This window comes from Pinus tabuliformis, chromosome J (genome assembly GCF_031772625.1).
Source record: "Pinus tabuliformis cultivar Carrire ecotype Pingquan chromosome J, CPIR1, whole genome shotgun sequence".
In the NCBI taxonomy this organism is placed as follows: Eukaryota; Viridiplantae; Streptophyta; class Pinopsida; order Pinales; family Pinaceae; genus Pinus; species Pinus tabuliformis.
Genome location: NC_142295.1, coordinates 234,225,069 through 234,242,173, shown reverse-complemented (window position 1 = coordinate 234,242,173; position 17,105 = coordinate 234,225,069). Strand labels below are relative to the sequence as shown.

Genomic DNA, 17,105 nt, shown 5'->3' with positions numbered 1-17,105 from the left:
CAGAGGGAGTTTATCATATCCTTGTAAGAAGATTTGCAAGAAATCCGCTTAGAATATTAGAGAAGAAACCAACAACCTGGCTGTATCCCTGGCTTTTCTTAAACCGTTCAATCGCTTATAGAAATTACACCAAGTGAAATTGCGTCGCTGGCAGATTCACAAGTTGTTGCCCAGTTGATTGGAAAATCCTTACCAACCCGATGGAAAGCTATATAAACTTGGCTAAAGAGATTGCTGATGGAGATGTTGAATTTTGTTGTAATGGTTTTCAGTAAATTTTATTTTACTGAAAATGACATGATAAATTTTGTTAGGTTTTAAGCCTGGCTTTATCCCTCACCATGTCTTTATACCATGTATTTTGTATCTTTATACGATGTATCTGTATCTTCATTCCAGGTTTTTTTATATAAAATATAAAGATAATTTTTATTGAAAAATAATAAGAAAAAATATAAAAATACTGTGATATAAAATATAAAGATATTTCTGATTGAAAAATAATAATAAAAATATAAAAATACTTTCTTAGATTACTTTGTAATGGATAAAGTAATTTAATGGTTTTAAATTTTGCTTTGTCCCTCGATGAAAATAAAAGTATATTCTTAAAATACTTATATTACTTTCATAATAAATACTTTCTTAAAATACTTGTATTACAATGTTATCCTAATATAACCGCATATAAAACAAGTTGATAAGTTGATAGCTTTGACTTTGTAACTTCTGCAAATTCCCCAAATACTTCCCAACTAACCTATAATAATTTATGACAGAAAAAGTACTATACAAATACTTCCCAACCTACCAATAATAATTTATGACAAAGAAAAAGTACTATACGAACTAACCAGAGTAACTGTTTCAATGGTGCAAGTGCATATGGCCGCTATCACTTTCACTCTGAGGTTCTTTGATCCCTAACAACCAATAATTTACGGCAAAGAAAAAGAACTAGACCAACCAACCAGAGTAACTGTAAAAACTAAATCTTCTATTTAAAATTATAGAAAAACAGGACAGAGCACCTAAAATTAGACCTTCTATTTAAAATGAAGAATACAAAAACAGAGTATCTATGGACCAACAATTTATGACAAAGAATACAAGAACAGAATATCTATGGACCAACAATTTATGACAAAGGAAAAGTACTTAACTAAATAGACCAAAGCAACTGTGAAAATTAACCTCTTACTCGAAACCGAACTAATTGCAGAAATTAAACCTCCTGTTCAATATAAAAAAACAATACCGATGCAACAGTAGAGATTGACCTCGTGCCCAGAATTTAAAAACTCAAAAACAAAACAGTGATTGGAAATTTAGAATATAGTTTACATCTTTTAGACAAAACCCTTTTCCTGGTAAAAATTCATCGGTTTGACATTTTCAATGTTCCATTCAACCACTTTGTCCATTCTTTTTTTTACGGTGGGAGATAATTACTTCTACATAGGCACAATTCGCTGGTTGATTGAATGTCAAACCCAAAAATATAAAAGTTCAAATGTCTAAATTGAACATATACAAGTTGAATATATACATGCTTGATTTTATACTTATATTTCCAACTTACATTTCCTGCTTGAGATGCCAGCATCGTTGAAATTAAAATTCTTGTCCTATTTGTGTATGACAGAGGCAGCTTGAAATCGTCTAAGCTTGAAATATCACAGAAATCTTGCCAGTATAAGTGCTGCCTTGCTATGTTATTTCAAACAGAAATGGCATCTTCTTGATTTATTTGTACATGTAACGTCACAAAGGCATATAGTCTTTCCTCGGAATGCCACATATAAATCTTGCGAGTACAAGTGCAACAATCTTGCCTCTAGGTCGAGGGGAAGATGTACAAACTGAGAGTTCATGCTTTCAGTTAAAGTCAAAATTGAACATAATGTCAGAGATTTCCTGGAAGGGGTGTTGCACCTTCAAAGGAATTTGCAGGAATAAATCACCCAACAACAATCAATATGTCAACAGTCAAAATTCCCCAACAACAGCATGATACACTTCCCATCCCTTCTTCTCAAGGAAGTATAGGAAAAATGTTGGAACCCAAAAATATACAACTTCAAATGTTCAAACTAAACATATACAAGCTGAATATATACATAGATAAATACGTATTTGATTGTATACTTATGTTTATGAACCATTCACTTTCTACTGCTTGAGATTCGAGCAAACTTGAAGTGACACTTCTATCTTCTTGTTTTATATCTTCTTTTTTTATTTGTTTATGTGAGGCGACAGAGTCAGGTTCAAGATAGTCTTAGCTCAGAATCTCACAAAAAAATATGGTGAGTACAAGTGTTGCTTTTCCTTATTATTTCAAAGAGAAATGGCATATTCTTGACTTATTTATCTCTGTCACGTCACCAAGGAAAGTAATCTTCACTTGTAATGTCACAAAAATCTTTCCACTCCAAGTGCAACAATTTTGCCTAAGTCGAGACAGGGAGATGTAGAAACTAATAGGTCATCCTTTCTGTCAAAGTTAAAATTGAACACAATATCAGACAAATGTTTCCTGGAAGAGGTGTTGCCCCTTCAAAGCATTTGTAGGAATAGATCACCCAACAACGATGAAGCTATCAACAGTAAAAAATTCCCAACAGCACTACAGACTGTCCATACCTTCTCGTATAGACTTTGGAGTCTCAGACTGGTGACTGAGAACTCGGCAATTCCAGGCTCAAGGTAGATTCTGCAATTACCAAATAGAATTCTGTCTTGCACTCTAAAAATACGGTTTTTAGATGTAAAAGACAGTCTCCATGTATCTAATAGTAGCCATGCACACAAAATAGGAAAGCCCTCTCCAAGCAGTTTTATTTCTGCTAAACCGCCAGAAATAGGGTTGTCATCTGTAATCTTGCTCTCGCAATATATGTAATTTGTTCTTGTTTAGAAAAGAACATAGAGGTATAGAAGAATAGACCTGTGTGAAAGTAAATCAAATCCATTTTCAAATTTAAATAAGAATAGACGGTAGTGCTATCTACCGTGATATTGGAAGTCTTTTGACATAGAGGAGCCCCGCAACATTTGCAGGAAATGGGTATGGATATGAGCAGGCCACAAGGTCGTGCTTGAATAGCAGAGATGAAATGGATATGGCAGGCCACAAGGTCCTGTTTGAATAGCAAAGATGAACTAAACCGTCCGACGCAGCAGAGATTCTCCTGAATTCTGTTCAACTTCCGGGACAAGAGACTGCGGGCGCTCGAGCTTTACTGGGGCATGCGAGGGATGAATGAGAAGGTCGTTGAAAGCCGCGGAATCATTTCTCAGATAGGCGTTGAGAAAGGCAACCATAATTCCACCGCAAAACCTGCGCATTGGCTCCCGCGATACCCCATTCTTGCAGAGACAGTAACTCCACTTCCCCCTTATCCCTCCAGTCTCATCGTCTAGGAAATCCACATGTCCGTAATCCGACGGCACGAAATGATACGCCGGCGCCCGGCATTCATTGAAGAATTCACGGTGGCTGACCCCCTCCGGAGCGCAGGGAGGGAAGAAAGGGTTTCTCTTTAATGGCCCCAGGCCCGATCCGATCACCAAGCTCGGGATGATGAAGTTGAAGGACTGGGGTTTATAAGTGAGGATCCGCGGTTGAGTTTGATGGCCACGGGCCATACCATCCACTGGATCTAAACCCACAAGGGCTGAGAAATTTAACTTTGTTGTCTGCGAGGTTCGACCCAGGGCCAGCCCGAATGCCACCTTGCCGCCGCGACTGTGCCCAGCCATAGCCACATTCTGGAAGTCCGGCCGGGTCTCGTCAGGCAGATAAGAAGAAAGCCCCTCCGGCAGCCAGTCACAAATCGCCGCTGCGTCAGCTATTTCAGGGGTTGCGTCAGCTCCAGTTACACGGTACATCTGTAAAAAGTAAATGAAGGCTACTTCCATTAGTCCGAGGCTGGACATGCATATATACAATGAATATATGCATATGTTCTGTTCGAGTATATAAAAATACCTGAGGAGCAATTGCAATGTATCCATGGGAGGCGATATGGTGAAGAAGTTGGCTGTAGAAGGAATTGAGAAACAAGTAGCCATGGAAGAACAGGAGAACAGGGTACTCTCCAGGTTGGTCAGGGAGAGCGAGGAGCAAGGGCTTAGGTGCTGCTGGTGTGGTGGATCCATGCGTTGTCGTGTGGGGTATTGTGAGGATTTGAACTGGAAACCGACCTGGTTTGAACACGTCCTCCCGCAGTTCCTCACTTTCCTGCCACGTGCCATTGATGCGTGTTGTTGCCTTCGGTGCATTTTTTCTGGCTGAAACCTTTGGCCGCGGCAACCCAAACTCTGCTGAACCTGCACTGCATGCATAAACCTCGGTAACGCGGCCACACAACTTTACAAACAGTGCATGCCCCTTCAGAACTCGCCGCCGCCTTGGAGCCCTGATGAGTGGCGCGTTTATGAAGGGAGCATGCCTAGATTGGGTCACCATCTCTCTTCCAAAAGTAAAACTGCCCCAATGTAGCACTGTACATTTCGTAGTCGCCACAGCAACAACCGCGGCCAACACTAGTGGCTGTCCCTTACCGTTGTCGTGGGCGCACTGAAGCGTCGCTCAGGCAAACCAAAAAATTCCCCGGAAGAAACAAATGGGCATTAGAGGCTAAACAATTCCAAAAGATTAAATGATCCAAGCCCACCTCCAAAATGCTAAAATATGCAAAACCCAAACCCAACTCAAATAGAATTCCAAAATTTCCCTGAGGAAACAAATGGGCATTAGAGGCTAAACAATTCCAAAGGATTAAATGATCCAAGCCCACCTCCAAAATGCAAAATATGCAAAACCCAAACCCAACTCAAATAGAATTCCAAAATCTGAAACAATAAAACTCCTCCAAAACGCTAAGATATGCAAACCCAAATCTTCCCCCGCTCCCTTCCCTGCCCAAAAATATTCCAAAAGGCTAAATGATCCAGGCCCACCTCCAAAATGCTAAAATATGCAACCCCAAAACCTACTCAAATAGAATTCCAAAATCTGAAACAACAAAACTCTTCCAAAACGCTAAAATATGCAAACCCAAAGCCAACTCATAGAATTCTAAAACCTGAAACGACAAGAATCCCTCAGGAAAATTATTATTGCATTAGCTGCTAAATAATCTACCCAACTCAGAAAAAGGAGGTCCAAAAGGAAAAATGATCAAGCCCAGCTCCAAAAGGCTAAAATATGCAAACCCAACTCAAATAGAATTCCAAAGCCTGAAACAACAAAAATCCTTCGGTAAAATTGAAACCTTGAGCTCACCCCCAACAACCTGAAACAACAACAATCCATCAGTAAAATTGAAACCTTCTGCTCACCCCACAATAACCTTTTAGATCATTTGCCTAATTATCTACAATAAATGATAATGATTTGAACCTTTTGAGAAGAGGAACCTCAGAACTGTCAAAAATGTATAGAAGAATCAATCGTAGAGAGCAGCGTCAGTGGAATCCGAGAAAGGAGGAATTAAGTAAGAGTAGACGGCAGCGATTGAGAGAATAAGTGGAAGGTTTTACGTGGATTTGGCGGTATTAAAATCGACTACAGGTGTTGTAAAAGGAAATGGCCATGTTTAAAGCCGTAGTCTAACCACTGTTGATTTGCCTTTGAAAATAACGGAAATTTTGGCTTTATTTTGATCAAATGTGTAGGAATTTTTCTAAATTCAATTTATATTTGTCAAATTTCAATATTTTGGGTGTTTTAAGGTTTTTGATTGTGTGAATCTGTTTTTACCATTATTAAAAATATGATTTAAATACCGATAAAAAAACACATGATTCCAATACTGCTACTGTTACTGCAAGATTTTTTGAAGTTTTGGCTATATTTTGATACAATTTGGAAAATATTATTGAAGGCTCAAAATGTACGACTTCAAGTGGGAAAAGCTATCATAATTCAGTGGTCAAACCAACAAGAAAGACAATGGCTAATGTATGTTGAGTCATTACTCTTATTCAAGGAAAACCACGCAACTTTAAATGAAAAAACAAAACCTTATCAAAACATAAACATTTTTAAATATTCTAAACCCAAATTCAAAATATATATATTATTAGAATATAAATATTTTGAATATTCTTTTTAAGATTTAAATATGATATTTAATGATGTGAAAGTTTTGTTTATTTGAATGAAAACCAGTTAAATTAATATTTTTAAAAGTTAAAAAGATTATTTTATTTTAGAATTATTTTTAAATGATTATTTAAAATGTGAAAATTAAAAAGCACAAATTAAAAAATGACAATTGGAAATATATTTAGGCAAGACAATTTCATTTATATCTCATTTTTATATAATTAATACATATGTCTTTTTAAAGGTAAATAATTAATGTAAAGTGGAAGGAGAGTAGGTATGAAATACATAGTCTATGAAGGCCCGATGATGCTAGGATGTCATTTTTGATATTGAATTGGGTGTTAATAATTTTTTAATATAGATTTCCTAATCATATATTTATTTGTGTTCTCACTATTTCATAAAAACACATAATTGAAAAGGCACTATATAATTTTTTATTAGTTATATATATTTATTTGTTTTCTTACTATTTCATAGAAACACATAATTGAAAAGTCACTATATAATTTTTTATTAGTTATATTTAAAATCGATGAGGCACATATCAACACTATTCAATTTCAATTTGGTTGGTAGTAAGTCATTCATTGTTGTTATTGATCATGGAGTTAGATTGGTTATGGAAATATGCAAAGGATTTTAGTAAAATTAATGGAATTTTGTTTAAAGTTTAGATGACATTCACTTTTATATTAATTATATAAAGTTACTTAGTTTTAAAAGAATAAAAATAAATGTATAAACATATATGTTTTACTTGGATATTAATGTTGAGATAATTATCAAATATATTTAATGACAAATTCAACCACTAATCAAGTATAGTTATTAATATACATTGTAATGTCATTATTATAAAGTGTTAGAGGATTTACTCACCTCTCATTTGACATATTATTGATCTTTTAATAGTTCCATAATGGAAAATAAAAGCCCTTTTTCTTCAAATTTACACCTCTAGACATGTTTAGTGATTCCATGTGCATATCTAAAATCGCACTACAATCAAACCTTGAGCCATAATTAGTTTTTTCCCAAGTATTTTGAATTGGTAATAGCAATGTTTACGAAGTGGGATGTGTAACACCTTTTTCTACATCAATTGCAAAGTAAAGAAGATAAAAGTTCTTATGTGTTTCTTTGCATAAACAAAAGCTTCAAGAGTTGGATGTTGTGGAAACATCATAAATTATATTGTTATTTATGTCGCCATAAGCATATTTGACAATGGTGAGCTCAATGTTGAGCCACATATAAAACATATCCTTAAATCTCGTCAATTGATATAATGTTGTTACATAACCAGTCAACATATTTAAGTTAATGTTTTATGCAATCCACATGGTAATGCTATTAATTTTTCACCATTCTTGGTTATCCTTGTGTTTGATGCATTCTTCAATTTGTAATGATATAGAATCTCCTTCAATTTTACGTGACTCTGTTGTTTTGAGGTGGGCTTCACATTCATAAAAGGTCGCAATACCTCATCATGTAGTCACTTGACATAAAGGCGCTTCAAACAAAATTAGTTGCAATGAGGTTGCCCTTTTATTTAAGGATGCAATGAGATTATTTTGTTGTAAGCACAATCTCATTAACAAATTATTAAGATCAAGCCTATAAGCATGTAATTTACAAGTGCACGGTTTGATGATGTGGGTCTCTTGTTTGATTACATAAGCTAATTGCAAAGATATGAGGAACACAATGACATGTAATCAAAGGATTATGTATAGTTGGATTGTGGTTTGATCATTTATTTGAATGAATTCAATGCAATAATAAATCCACATAATATTTGGGTGTCACCACACCATGTCTAATATTCTCTTTTCAAGGTGGATTCGTACAATAGTCCTAGTGTATTTAATGCAATTTGATGGAACTTGGACTTATTAAGTGGTAATGCTCTATTGATGGTTTAGAAAATTATGCCAACAATAATGAGGGAGGATCACCTAATGGCATGTCCCAATTGGATCCACTCTCATTTGTTGTAGTGATCTCCATTAGTATGTGCGTCTGATTGGCACTAAAGAGATTTTGGATATGATATAATATCGATTAGAATGAAAATATATCTAATCTAAAGGATATATAGATAGCTAGGAGTGAGTATATTTAAAACAGGCACAATAAACAAAGTTACTAACTTAACGATAACTTGACTTAGTTCTCCTTTTTTTTAGAGGTCACTTATAGTGCTGATTTTTATGCTCGTTTTGAAAAGTAGTGATATTGATAGCACCCTTTTTTTGTATGGTGCAATTTCTTGACATTTTAAATCTTCTAATCTATAATGTATCGACATTTTTGTTTTCAATGTTGATTTTTAAGTGTTATATGTGTGTGTGTGTGTGTGTGTGTGTGTGTCGGAAATACTTAGATCATCAAAACATAGGTGATCTTACCCTAGCTAGCTTCAAGATTCCTTCTACTTCAGAAGTGTGCTACAAATCATTGTTGAAATATACAACACTGCTTCAAGATGTTATCCAAGATCTGCTTCAAAATGCTCTCCAAGATCTGCTTCATGGAAGAGTAGAAACTTTGCTCAAAAGTTCTTCAAGTCTGCTCCAAGGATCTTCAAGTCTACAACAAGGGGTTTATTGACGGTGTTGGATTCCATCAACATTGTAAGGGGATTTCCTCGATGTGAAGTCCCAATTAGACCTCACACCGTTTGGTGTAGGAGTCCCATCCCATCATATGACCTGCCCACCATTGGAATGGTTTTCCAAGAAATTCCTTGGTTACAATCGAACATAAGAGAATACAACACCTCTTTGGGTTAGCAAGAATGTGAGCTTTGTGAGACTCCCAATGTAATAGTAATAGTATTATCCTAAAGGGGGTCCTAGGGATAAGAGAAAGATTTGTTGGCTACCTACAAATTAGTCCACATACTAAGCAACAATATTTAAAACATAACAACATTCATTCAATAATAGCCATAACTAAGCAACAAAATAGTTCATTAACTTAGTATGTGAATAAAGCAACATATACCATACACATAACCAGAATAGTCCAACTACATCTATGATACATGTATGAAGGAATGTCAGCTCATTGAGCTTCTTATTATAAGTGCAAGATCCCAAGTACACTATTACATGAGTGAATCATTGTATCCAATAGTGGAACACGAAGCCACACTTGCTTCTCCAAAGAATAATCTATCTCCTATGTGGTACAAGAGAAGCCAAGGCTAGGCCTCCAAAAGCCCAACAAAAAGCCCCTTCTTTGAGTTATGAGGAGCTATTTATAACAAACACAATGACTTTTGAGCTTCCTCATGACTCTTGAATTCCTATGATTGTTCATATTCTAATATGACTCATTACATTCCAATGTGTGGCTATTCATATTCCACATGTGTCCCTTGGACTTCATTACACAACATTTATTACATAAAACAATTTACAAATGAGATGGTGGCCTAATAAGACAAAACTTCTAAAGGACAAAACTCATCAAATGGATAGATCATTTGCTTCTTCATGGAGTTCACTTGTGATGTAAGTGTGCCATGCTCTGAACTCCTTCGTGATGGCTTTGACACAGATTACCAAACCCCCTTTGTAGCGCACCTTCACCTCCAATGCCTCTGTCAGTATGTTCTTGGAGCTCGACTGTACATTATTCCACAACCATGAAAGCTTCATGTGCACTTTGAATGGTGCAAAGACATATTGTTGAATAATGTGCGTTCCCTTTCCATTGCATGTTTGATATGTTCAATGTATTCTCTGATCTCCTGAAAGATGACTTCCCTGCCCTTGATTGCTTCAAGAGATCTAATGGCGGACATGTCGTGCTTCTGTGTAAGAGACTTAAACCCATTATGCAGTCGGTTGTAGGTAGCCATGATGTTAACTGACTGTGCTCCAAGATGCGAGTAATTTTGTAGGTGGAGTCTCAACTGAACTCTATCAATTTTTGTGGCAACCTTATCCTTCTTTTCCAAGTGTTGCAAAGCATTTGGATATTTGGCAGTTGTTGGCTTAGTGGGGCCTGACCCAGGTTCGGAAGTGATTTAGCCAAGAAAATCCTGGTACTACTGGTCCTTTTGACAACAGTCCGCGGAGCGCGGACTGAGGTCTCACCCAAAGTAGTATGGGAGGGTGTTGGAACTAGGTTTCCGCACCCTAGGGATGTCTTGATGAAGTTTTTGGAGGTTCGTGGTTTGAACCTGTGCGCTTGTGCTACTCTGTGCAGTTGTCTATCCTTCGTGACCTGTGCCACTACCTCCACGCACCTCTGTAAGGGCACGAAGAAAGTACTACCTTGATCTCTATTCTTACTGCACTATTATATTAGTGCTTAACTTAACTTGTGAGGGCCCAATATTCTTATTACTTCATTCAACATTCAGGTAAGTGCACGTAATCATAAACAATATAAATGCATAAAGATAAACAGAAACATAGATGCACAATATTCCAAATCAAACTTATCTTTATTAGTATTCCTTTCAAGTACAATCCCACTTACAGACCTAACTCCGCCCTGCGCACTCAGTTGCAGGGGTCTGCACACTCAGCTACGGACTCTACTAGGCCTCTGCGCACTCAGCTGCAGAGCCTCTTCCTAATACTACGACCCAATACACTTCAACTTTTACTCTATTCTCTAACCATGCCTTCACATCTATCTATTACTTTCTTTTCCCAAAATTGTCTTTACACTTAGAGCCTTGCTCTATTTATACAATCCCATGGTCCGCGAACCACGGGTAGGCCGACACAACTTTACATTATTTTACAATTCTTAGGGCGGACAACCCTATGACTCATCCTAGACTTTTGTGCTCTACGCCCGCACTTCACAGAGTCTTACAATACAATTGACCAAAACTCGAGCTTTAAGCCCCAAAACCTGTTGCGGGGGATCCCATGCCCAACAGGCCCCCAACACAATCATCGTGACTCGTCCCGAGTTACTCTGCTGGTGCTGCGATCTTGGCACAGAGCCCCTCCAACTGCACCTGTGCTACGCGAAGGTCCGTAGCACACTGCTATGTCGTCTACTGAATTTGCTCCATTCCTGCTTTTGAATCATATGCGTCTGACTCGTGCCTCTTCTTTGGTACCGCTTCTGGTGCTTGTGTTTATAGTCCTGCGCCCTTGTCTGGCTCCTCGGGTTGCAAAGGCTGTGCTTCAGTTGGTTAGTCAGATAGTCAGCCCACCCATGTAGGGCTTCAGGCAACTTCCGTTTACTTTTCCTGGGAAGGGTTCTCCATTAAGCTTGACTAGCTAGACTGCGCCTCTGTCTGTGACCTTTTTTACCACATATGGTCCCAACCAGTGCATTTTGAATTTTCTGGGAAATTTTTCAAACTTGTTGTCATATAGCAGCACTAAGTCGTTTACCTTGAAGGTGCGCAACTTGATATGGCGGTCATGCCAGGCTTTCTCACGTTGCTTTTGTACTTGCTGGTGAAATCCGGCTAGAAATCGTCCTTCCTCGAGTTCTTCTAATTGTGCAAGCCTTTCTTCCAAAGCTTCGCGGTTTGACATGCCTGTGAGCGCTATTATTTTCATACTAGGTATGATGTATTCCATCAGCATGACTACTTTCGTACCATAGACCAACTGAAATGGTGTCTATCTCGTCAATTTCTTGCACGTTGTCCTATACGCCCATAACACAGTGGGTACGCGCAGGTCCCAGTCGTTCTGCTGCGCGTTACATATTTTGGTCAACGCAGTCTCCAGTATTTTATTGAATGCCTCTATTGTTCCATTAGCCTGTGGGTGGTATGGTGTGCTTTTCTGGTGATAAACCTGGAACTCTTATGTGAGTGCGCTGATGGTTTCATTCAAGAAATGTGTTCCGCGATCGCTCATTAAGATTTTTAGGCAGCCAAATCGTGTCAACATGTTTTCGAACAAAAACTTTGTAGTCGTGGCAGCCGTGCAGTCCTTGATCGGTTGTGCTTCCACCTATTGTGTCAGGTACTCAGCCACGGTGATGATGTAGTGTGCACCCATCTTTCCCTGAGGTTTGATTGGGCCTACAAAGTCGATTGTCCATTTCTCAAATGGTTGTAGTTTCATTGGGGATTTAATGGCATCTCGTCCCTCCCTCATGGTTTTCCCGTCCTTTAACATATATCGCAGGCCTTACAATGCGCTTTCGAATCCTGGTGCAGGGTTGGCCACCATAACCCTGCGCGAAGAATCTTTTGTGTGGTCGCGCGTCCTGCGTAGTGTCCTCTTACAGCACCCCCATGTGCTTCCGTGAGGATCTAACCTCGCTCAAATTCAGGTACATATCTTCGCAATATCTCATCGTTGCCCATCTTGTAGAGGTTCCCTACGATGACAAAAAAGTTTGCCGCGCACACCACCAATTCTGTAACGCCCTGCGGTTGACTCACCAACCAGTCGCGCCCTCTCACCATGTGAAGTAGCCAAAGTCATGAAATTGGACGAAGGAGTGACCAAGGAATGAGGCATTATACATTATGCGCGGGCAAGGTTGGCATTCCTTGTTTATATGGCGAGTTGGGGAGCTCATCATGTCAAGCCGACCGAGGAGCGAATGCAAGTGTGGGCGAGGTTGGTGGGCGGTCCCGTGCCATGGGCGGGCTGACCACACAAAGGCGACACGATTATTGCATAGGCGCGGCGGTTGGAGAAGGATGGAGAGTCAGCCAAGGGCACGACCTCCACACAAAGGTCGCATATATATTTGCGATGGAAGGATGGCATTTGAATCATCGAACTTGGCATCGAAGCATCGGTCTTCAATCATCTAACGGAGGTGCGAGTAAGGTGAAGGAGCCACAGTGAAGGTGCGGGCTATGCGCCCGCTCGCCGGGCAGTGTACACGGACTTGGCACGAGTTGGAGGTTCGGTTAAGGGTGCAGGTGGAGGGTGTGCAAGGGCGCCCGCCTGCCAAGTCTTGAGCGGGGTTGAGGTTGTAAGTTGGGCAGTGGGTCATGCACGGGCACGCCTGCCTGGCTTGACAATAAGACTTGGTTGTGTTGTATACTCAGTTGGAGGGTGAGACCACCGTGCGGTCGTGCACGGGTGGGCGCCCGACTTTGTAACGCCGGTCGATCCTAGCTCCCGGTCACTTGTAAAAATCTTCTCACATATAATAAAATATTGTTCTTACATGTGATGTGTTCTCCTGCTGTTCTATATTGTTGATGTTTATAATGTTAATGGATTCCGCACATTAATGTTATATTTATTCATGAATGAAGATGAATGTTAAGGCGTAGTTCGTAAAGTAAGCTAACAATGAAACATGTTAACTACTTAGGCGGTGCCGCACCCAGCCAATTTAACGAAAAAAGAATTCGGGGTGTGACAAGTGGTATCAGAGCAGGGTTTCTCATGACAGGTGAAGCTGATTCAAGGATGAAGGAGCTTGACGGAAGCAGAGAACAGACATGTATGCAGGGAAAAGTTATGGAGAAATCGTGGATTACTAGTCTGGATTTCGTGGACTTGATGGTTCATGGTAAGACCATTCAAGCTCTGGTGGACACGGGGGCCACTCATAACTTCATGACGACACGGTTAGAAAAAGGGGTTGGACTGATGATCTTCCCATCGAATGTGGAAGTCAAGGCAGTGAACTCTAGAGCTAAAGTGGTGGGTTTGGCACACGAAGTGCCTGTGCAGATAAAACACTGGAAGGGTCAGTTGGACTTCACAATGATGGAGATGAACAACTTTGATATGATATTGGGGCAAGATTTCTTGAAGGGAAACAAGGCAATTGTTGTCCCCTTCTGTGATGAGGTGGTGCTGGTTGGACAGTCACAAACTTGGACTTTGCCCACTCATAGGCAAAGGAGGGAAGTCAAGGTGCAGCATGTTTCTACATTGAGTTTGGAGAAGGCTATGAAGGAGTAAGATATGGAGACATATGCGGTGATGTTCAAGGATGTCAAAGGTGATGGAGTGGGGACGCCTGTTCCAGCCGAGATTTCTGAGGTACTAGCCAAATATGCAGATTTGATGCCTGATGAGCTACCAAAGAAACTTCCACCAAGGCGTGCAGTGGACCATAGCATTGAGCTTGAGCCAGGGAAGCAACCTTCGGCTAAAGCACCTTATTGGTTGTCAGGACCCGAGTTGGAGGAGTTGAAACGACAGTTAAAGGAGTTAACTGATGCAGGTTTCATCAGACCTTCAAGGTCCCCCTATGGTGCTCCAGTATTGTTCTAGTGGAAGAAGGATTCGAATGAGCTACGGATGTGCTATGATTACCGTGCATTGAACAAGCAGATGGTAAGGAACATGTATCCTTTGCCATTGGCTGCTGATTGCTTTGACAAGCTTGCGAAAGCCTCAGTGTTTTCCAAGATGGACTTGAGGCATGGATATTATCAGGTGCAGATAGCTGAAGGAGACGAGAAGAAGACCACGATAGTAACGATGTATGGTAGTTTTGAATTCCTTGTTATGCCATTCAGGTTGTGCAATGCTCTTGCTACGTTTTGCACTTTGATGAATGATGTCCTATGACCATACTTGGATTCATTCGTAGTAGTATACTTGGACGATATAGTGGTGTTCAGTGACAACATGGAGGATCATAAGAGGCACTTGGCGATGGTGTTCGAGGCACTGAAGGAAAATCAGTTGTACTTGAAGAAGTCTAAGTGTATGTTCGCTCAGACCGAGATTCCGTTCCTTGGACATATAGTGGGTCAAGGGTACATACGGATGGAGCCGAGCAGAGTGAAGGCGATCGAGGACTGGGTTGAAACGAAGAATGTCCATGAGATGAGGGTGTTTTTGGGCATGACCAACTACCAACGAAAGTTTGTAGAGGGGTACTCCAAGGTAACATCATCACTGATAGACCTATTGAAGAAAGACAAGAGATGGAAGTGGACGGATAAATGTCAGGTGGCATTTGATGATTTGAAGAAGAGGATGGTTACAGCACTGATACTGAAGTTTTCGGACTTCGAGTGACCATTTTAGGTACACACAGATGCTTCAGATTTTGCCATAGGAGGGGTTCTTATGCAGGATGGGCATCCAGTGGCATATGAGAGTCAGAAGTTGTAGGATAGAGAACGGAGGTATCCGGTTCATGAGAAGGAGATGACTGCAGTCATTCATTGTCTTCATGTGTGGAGGCATTACCTGATTGGGAAGCCATTTGTTGTCAAGACGGACAACGTTGCAGCAAGTTATTTTGCATCACAATCGAAGCTTTCTGCGAAGCAAGCTCATTGGCAGGACTTCATGGCAGCATTCGACATGACTATCGAGTATAGACCAGGAAGACACAATGTGGTAGCAGATTCCCTTAGCAAGAAGGGACAACTTGTAGCATTGGAGGAAGGAGAAGACCGGGCAGCTAGGAGTAGGAGTCGAGTTCAGATGTCAGAAGAGATGCAGAATAAGCTCAAGGAAAGTGTTGAGACCAATACTCAGGTGCAGATTATAGTGAAGAGGTGAAGAAGGGGAAGACACAAAAGTTCTTTCTCCGAGATGGATTCTTGTTCTTTGGAAAACAGCTCTATGTTCCAAAGTCATCTGGGCTCAGGAGGCACCTTTTGAAGGAGTGCCACGACTCGCCATAGGCTGGCCACCTAGGGATGCGTCGTTCTTTGGTATTGTTGGAGAGAGGATTCTTTTGGGAGAATACGCGGGAGGATGTAGAGGAGTATGTACATACATGCATCATTTTTCAGCAGGACAAATCGGATACTCAGAGGCAAGGAGGTCTGTTGCAGCCTTTACCGATTCCTGAGAGACCATGGATGAGTGTCTTGATGGAATTCATCACTCAGTTGCCACAGGTTCAAGGGTATAATGGGATAATGGTCGTGGTTAATCATTTTTCCAAGTATGCTGTCTTTGTTCCAACAAAGATACCTTGTGGAGCCGAGCGGACTGCGGAGTTGTTCTTTAAGAACATAGTGAAGTATTGGGGGATGCCATTAAGCATCGTGTTGGATCGAGATCCATGTTTTACAGGTAGATTTTGGACTACATTGTTCAAGTTAGTCGGGACAGAGTTGTTGATGAGTTCGAGTTACCATCCGCAGACAGATGGGTAGACCGAGAGGATCAACGCATTGTTGGAGGACTACTTGAGACATTATGTGATGGCTGATCAGAAGAATTGGCCTGAACTCTTGGATGTTGCTCAATTCAGCTACAACATTCAAAAGAGTTCTGCGATGGGGTACAGTCCATTTGAGTTGGTGAATGGGCAGATGCCAATCACACCGCATACCGTAGTGACAGGAGGTTTCTTGAGGAGTCCTAATGCGAAGAAGTTCATGAAGGCTTGGGATGAGACCTTGGAGCTGGCACGGTTGCGCTTGCACGAAGCTGCAAGGAGAATGAAGAAATGGGAAGATAAGGGAAGACGGGATGTACACTTCAGTGTGGGAGATATGGTGTTTCTCAGGATAACCGGGGAGCAGTTTCAGGTGCCTAAGGGGACTACAAACAAGCTGACATGGAAGTATGAGGGGCCATTCCGAGTAAAGAAGAGAGTGGGGGAAGTTGCTTATGAGCTGGAAATTCCACACCATATGCACATGAAGCATCCGGTTTTTCACATGAGTTAGTTGAAGAGATGCAGACTTGACACTGATCATCCAGAGAGAACTGAAATGTGGAGAGGACCAGCCAGGATTGTGGACAAGCCAGATTTGGAGTTGGAGAAGATCTTGAGCTTCAGAACTACAGGGATTGGTTGCCACATGAAATAGGAATTTCTTGTCATATGGAAGAATGCACTGGAGGAGGAAAGCTAGGAATCGGAGGACTCACTTTGGAGATGGAAGAAGAAGATTGAGAAGTGTGACAGGAAGCTACTGAGGAGGTCGGGATTGTCAAGGGCGACAATGATTCGAGTGGGGGAGGATGTAACACCCTGCGGTTGACTCACCAACCGGGCGCGCCCTCTCACCACGCGAAGTAGCCAAAGTCATGAAATTGGACGAAGGAGCGACCAAGGAATGAGGCGTTATACATTATGC

General features: G+C 40.4%; 1 protein-coding gene across 1 annotated transcript; it reads right to left on the bottom strand.

Annotated features, from left to right (window-relative positions):
• Positions 1-2,595: 2,595 nt before the first annotated feature.
• Positions 2,596-5,550, bottom strand: LOC149226601 (chlorophyllase-2-like). The gene is made up of 3 exons (XM_089377533.1): positions 5,411-5,550; positions 3,995-5,303; positions 2,596-3,894 (listed from the first exon to the last, which is right to left on the bottom strand). Exons 2-3 carry the CDS (start codon positions 4,472-4,474, stop codon positions 3,166-3,168), a joined length of 1,209 nt encoding a protein of 402 aa, XP_089233659.1. The 5' UTR covers positions 4,475-5,303; positions 5,411-5,550; the 3' UTR covers positions 2,596-3,165.
• Between the last annotated feature and the right edge of the window lie 11,555 nt (positions 5,551-17,105).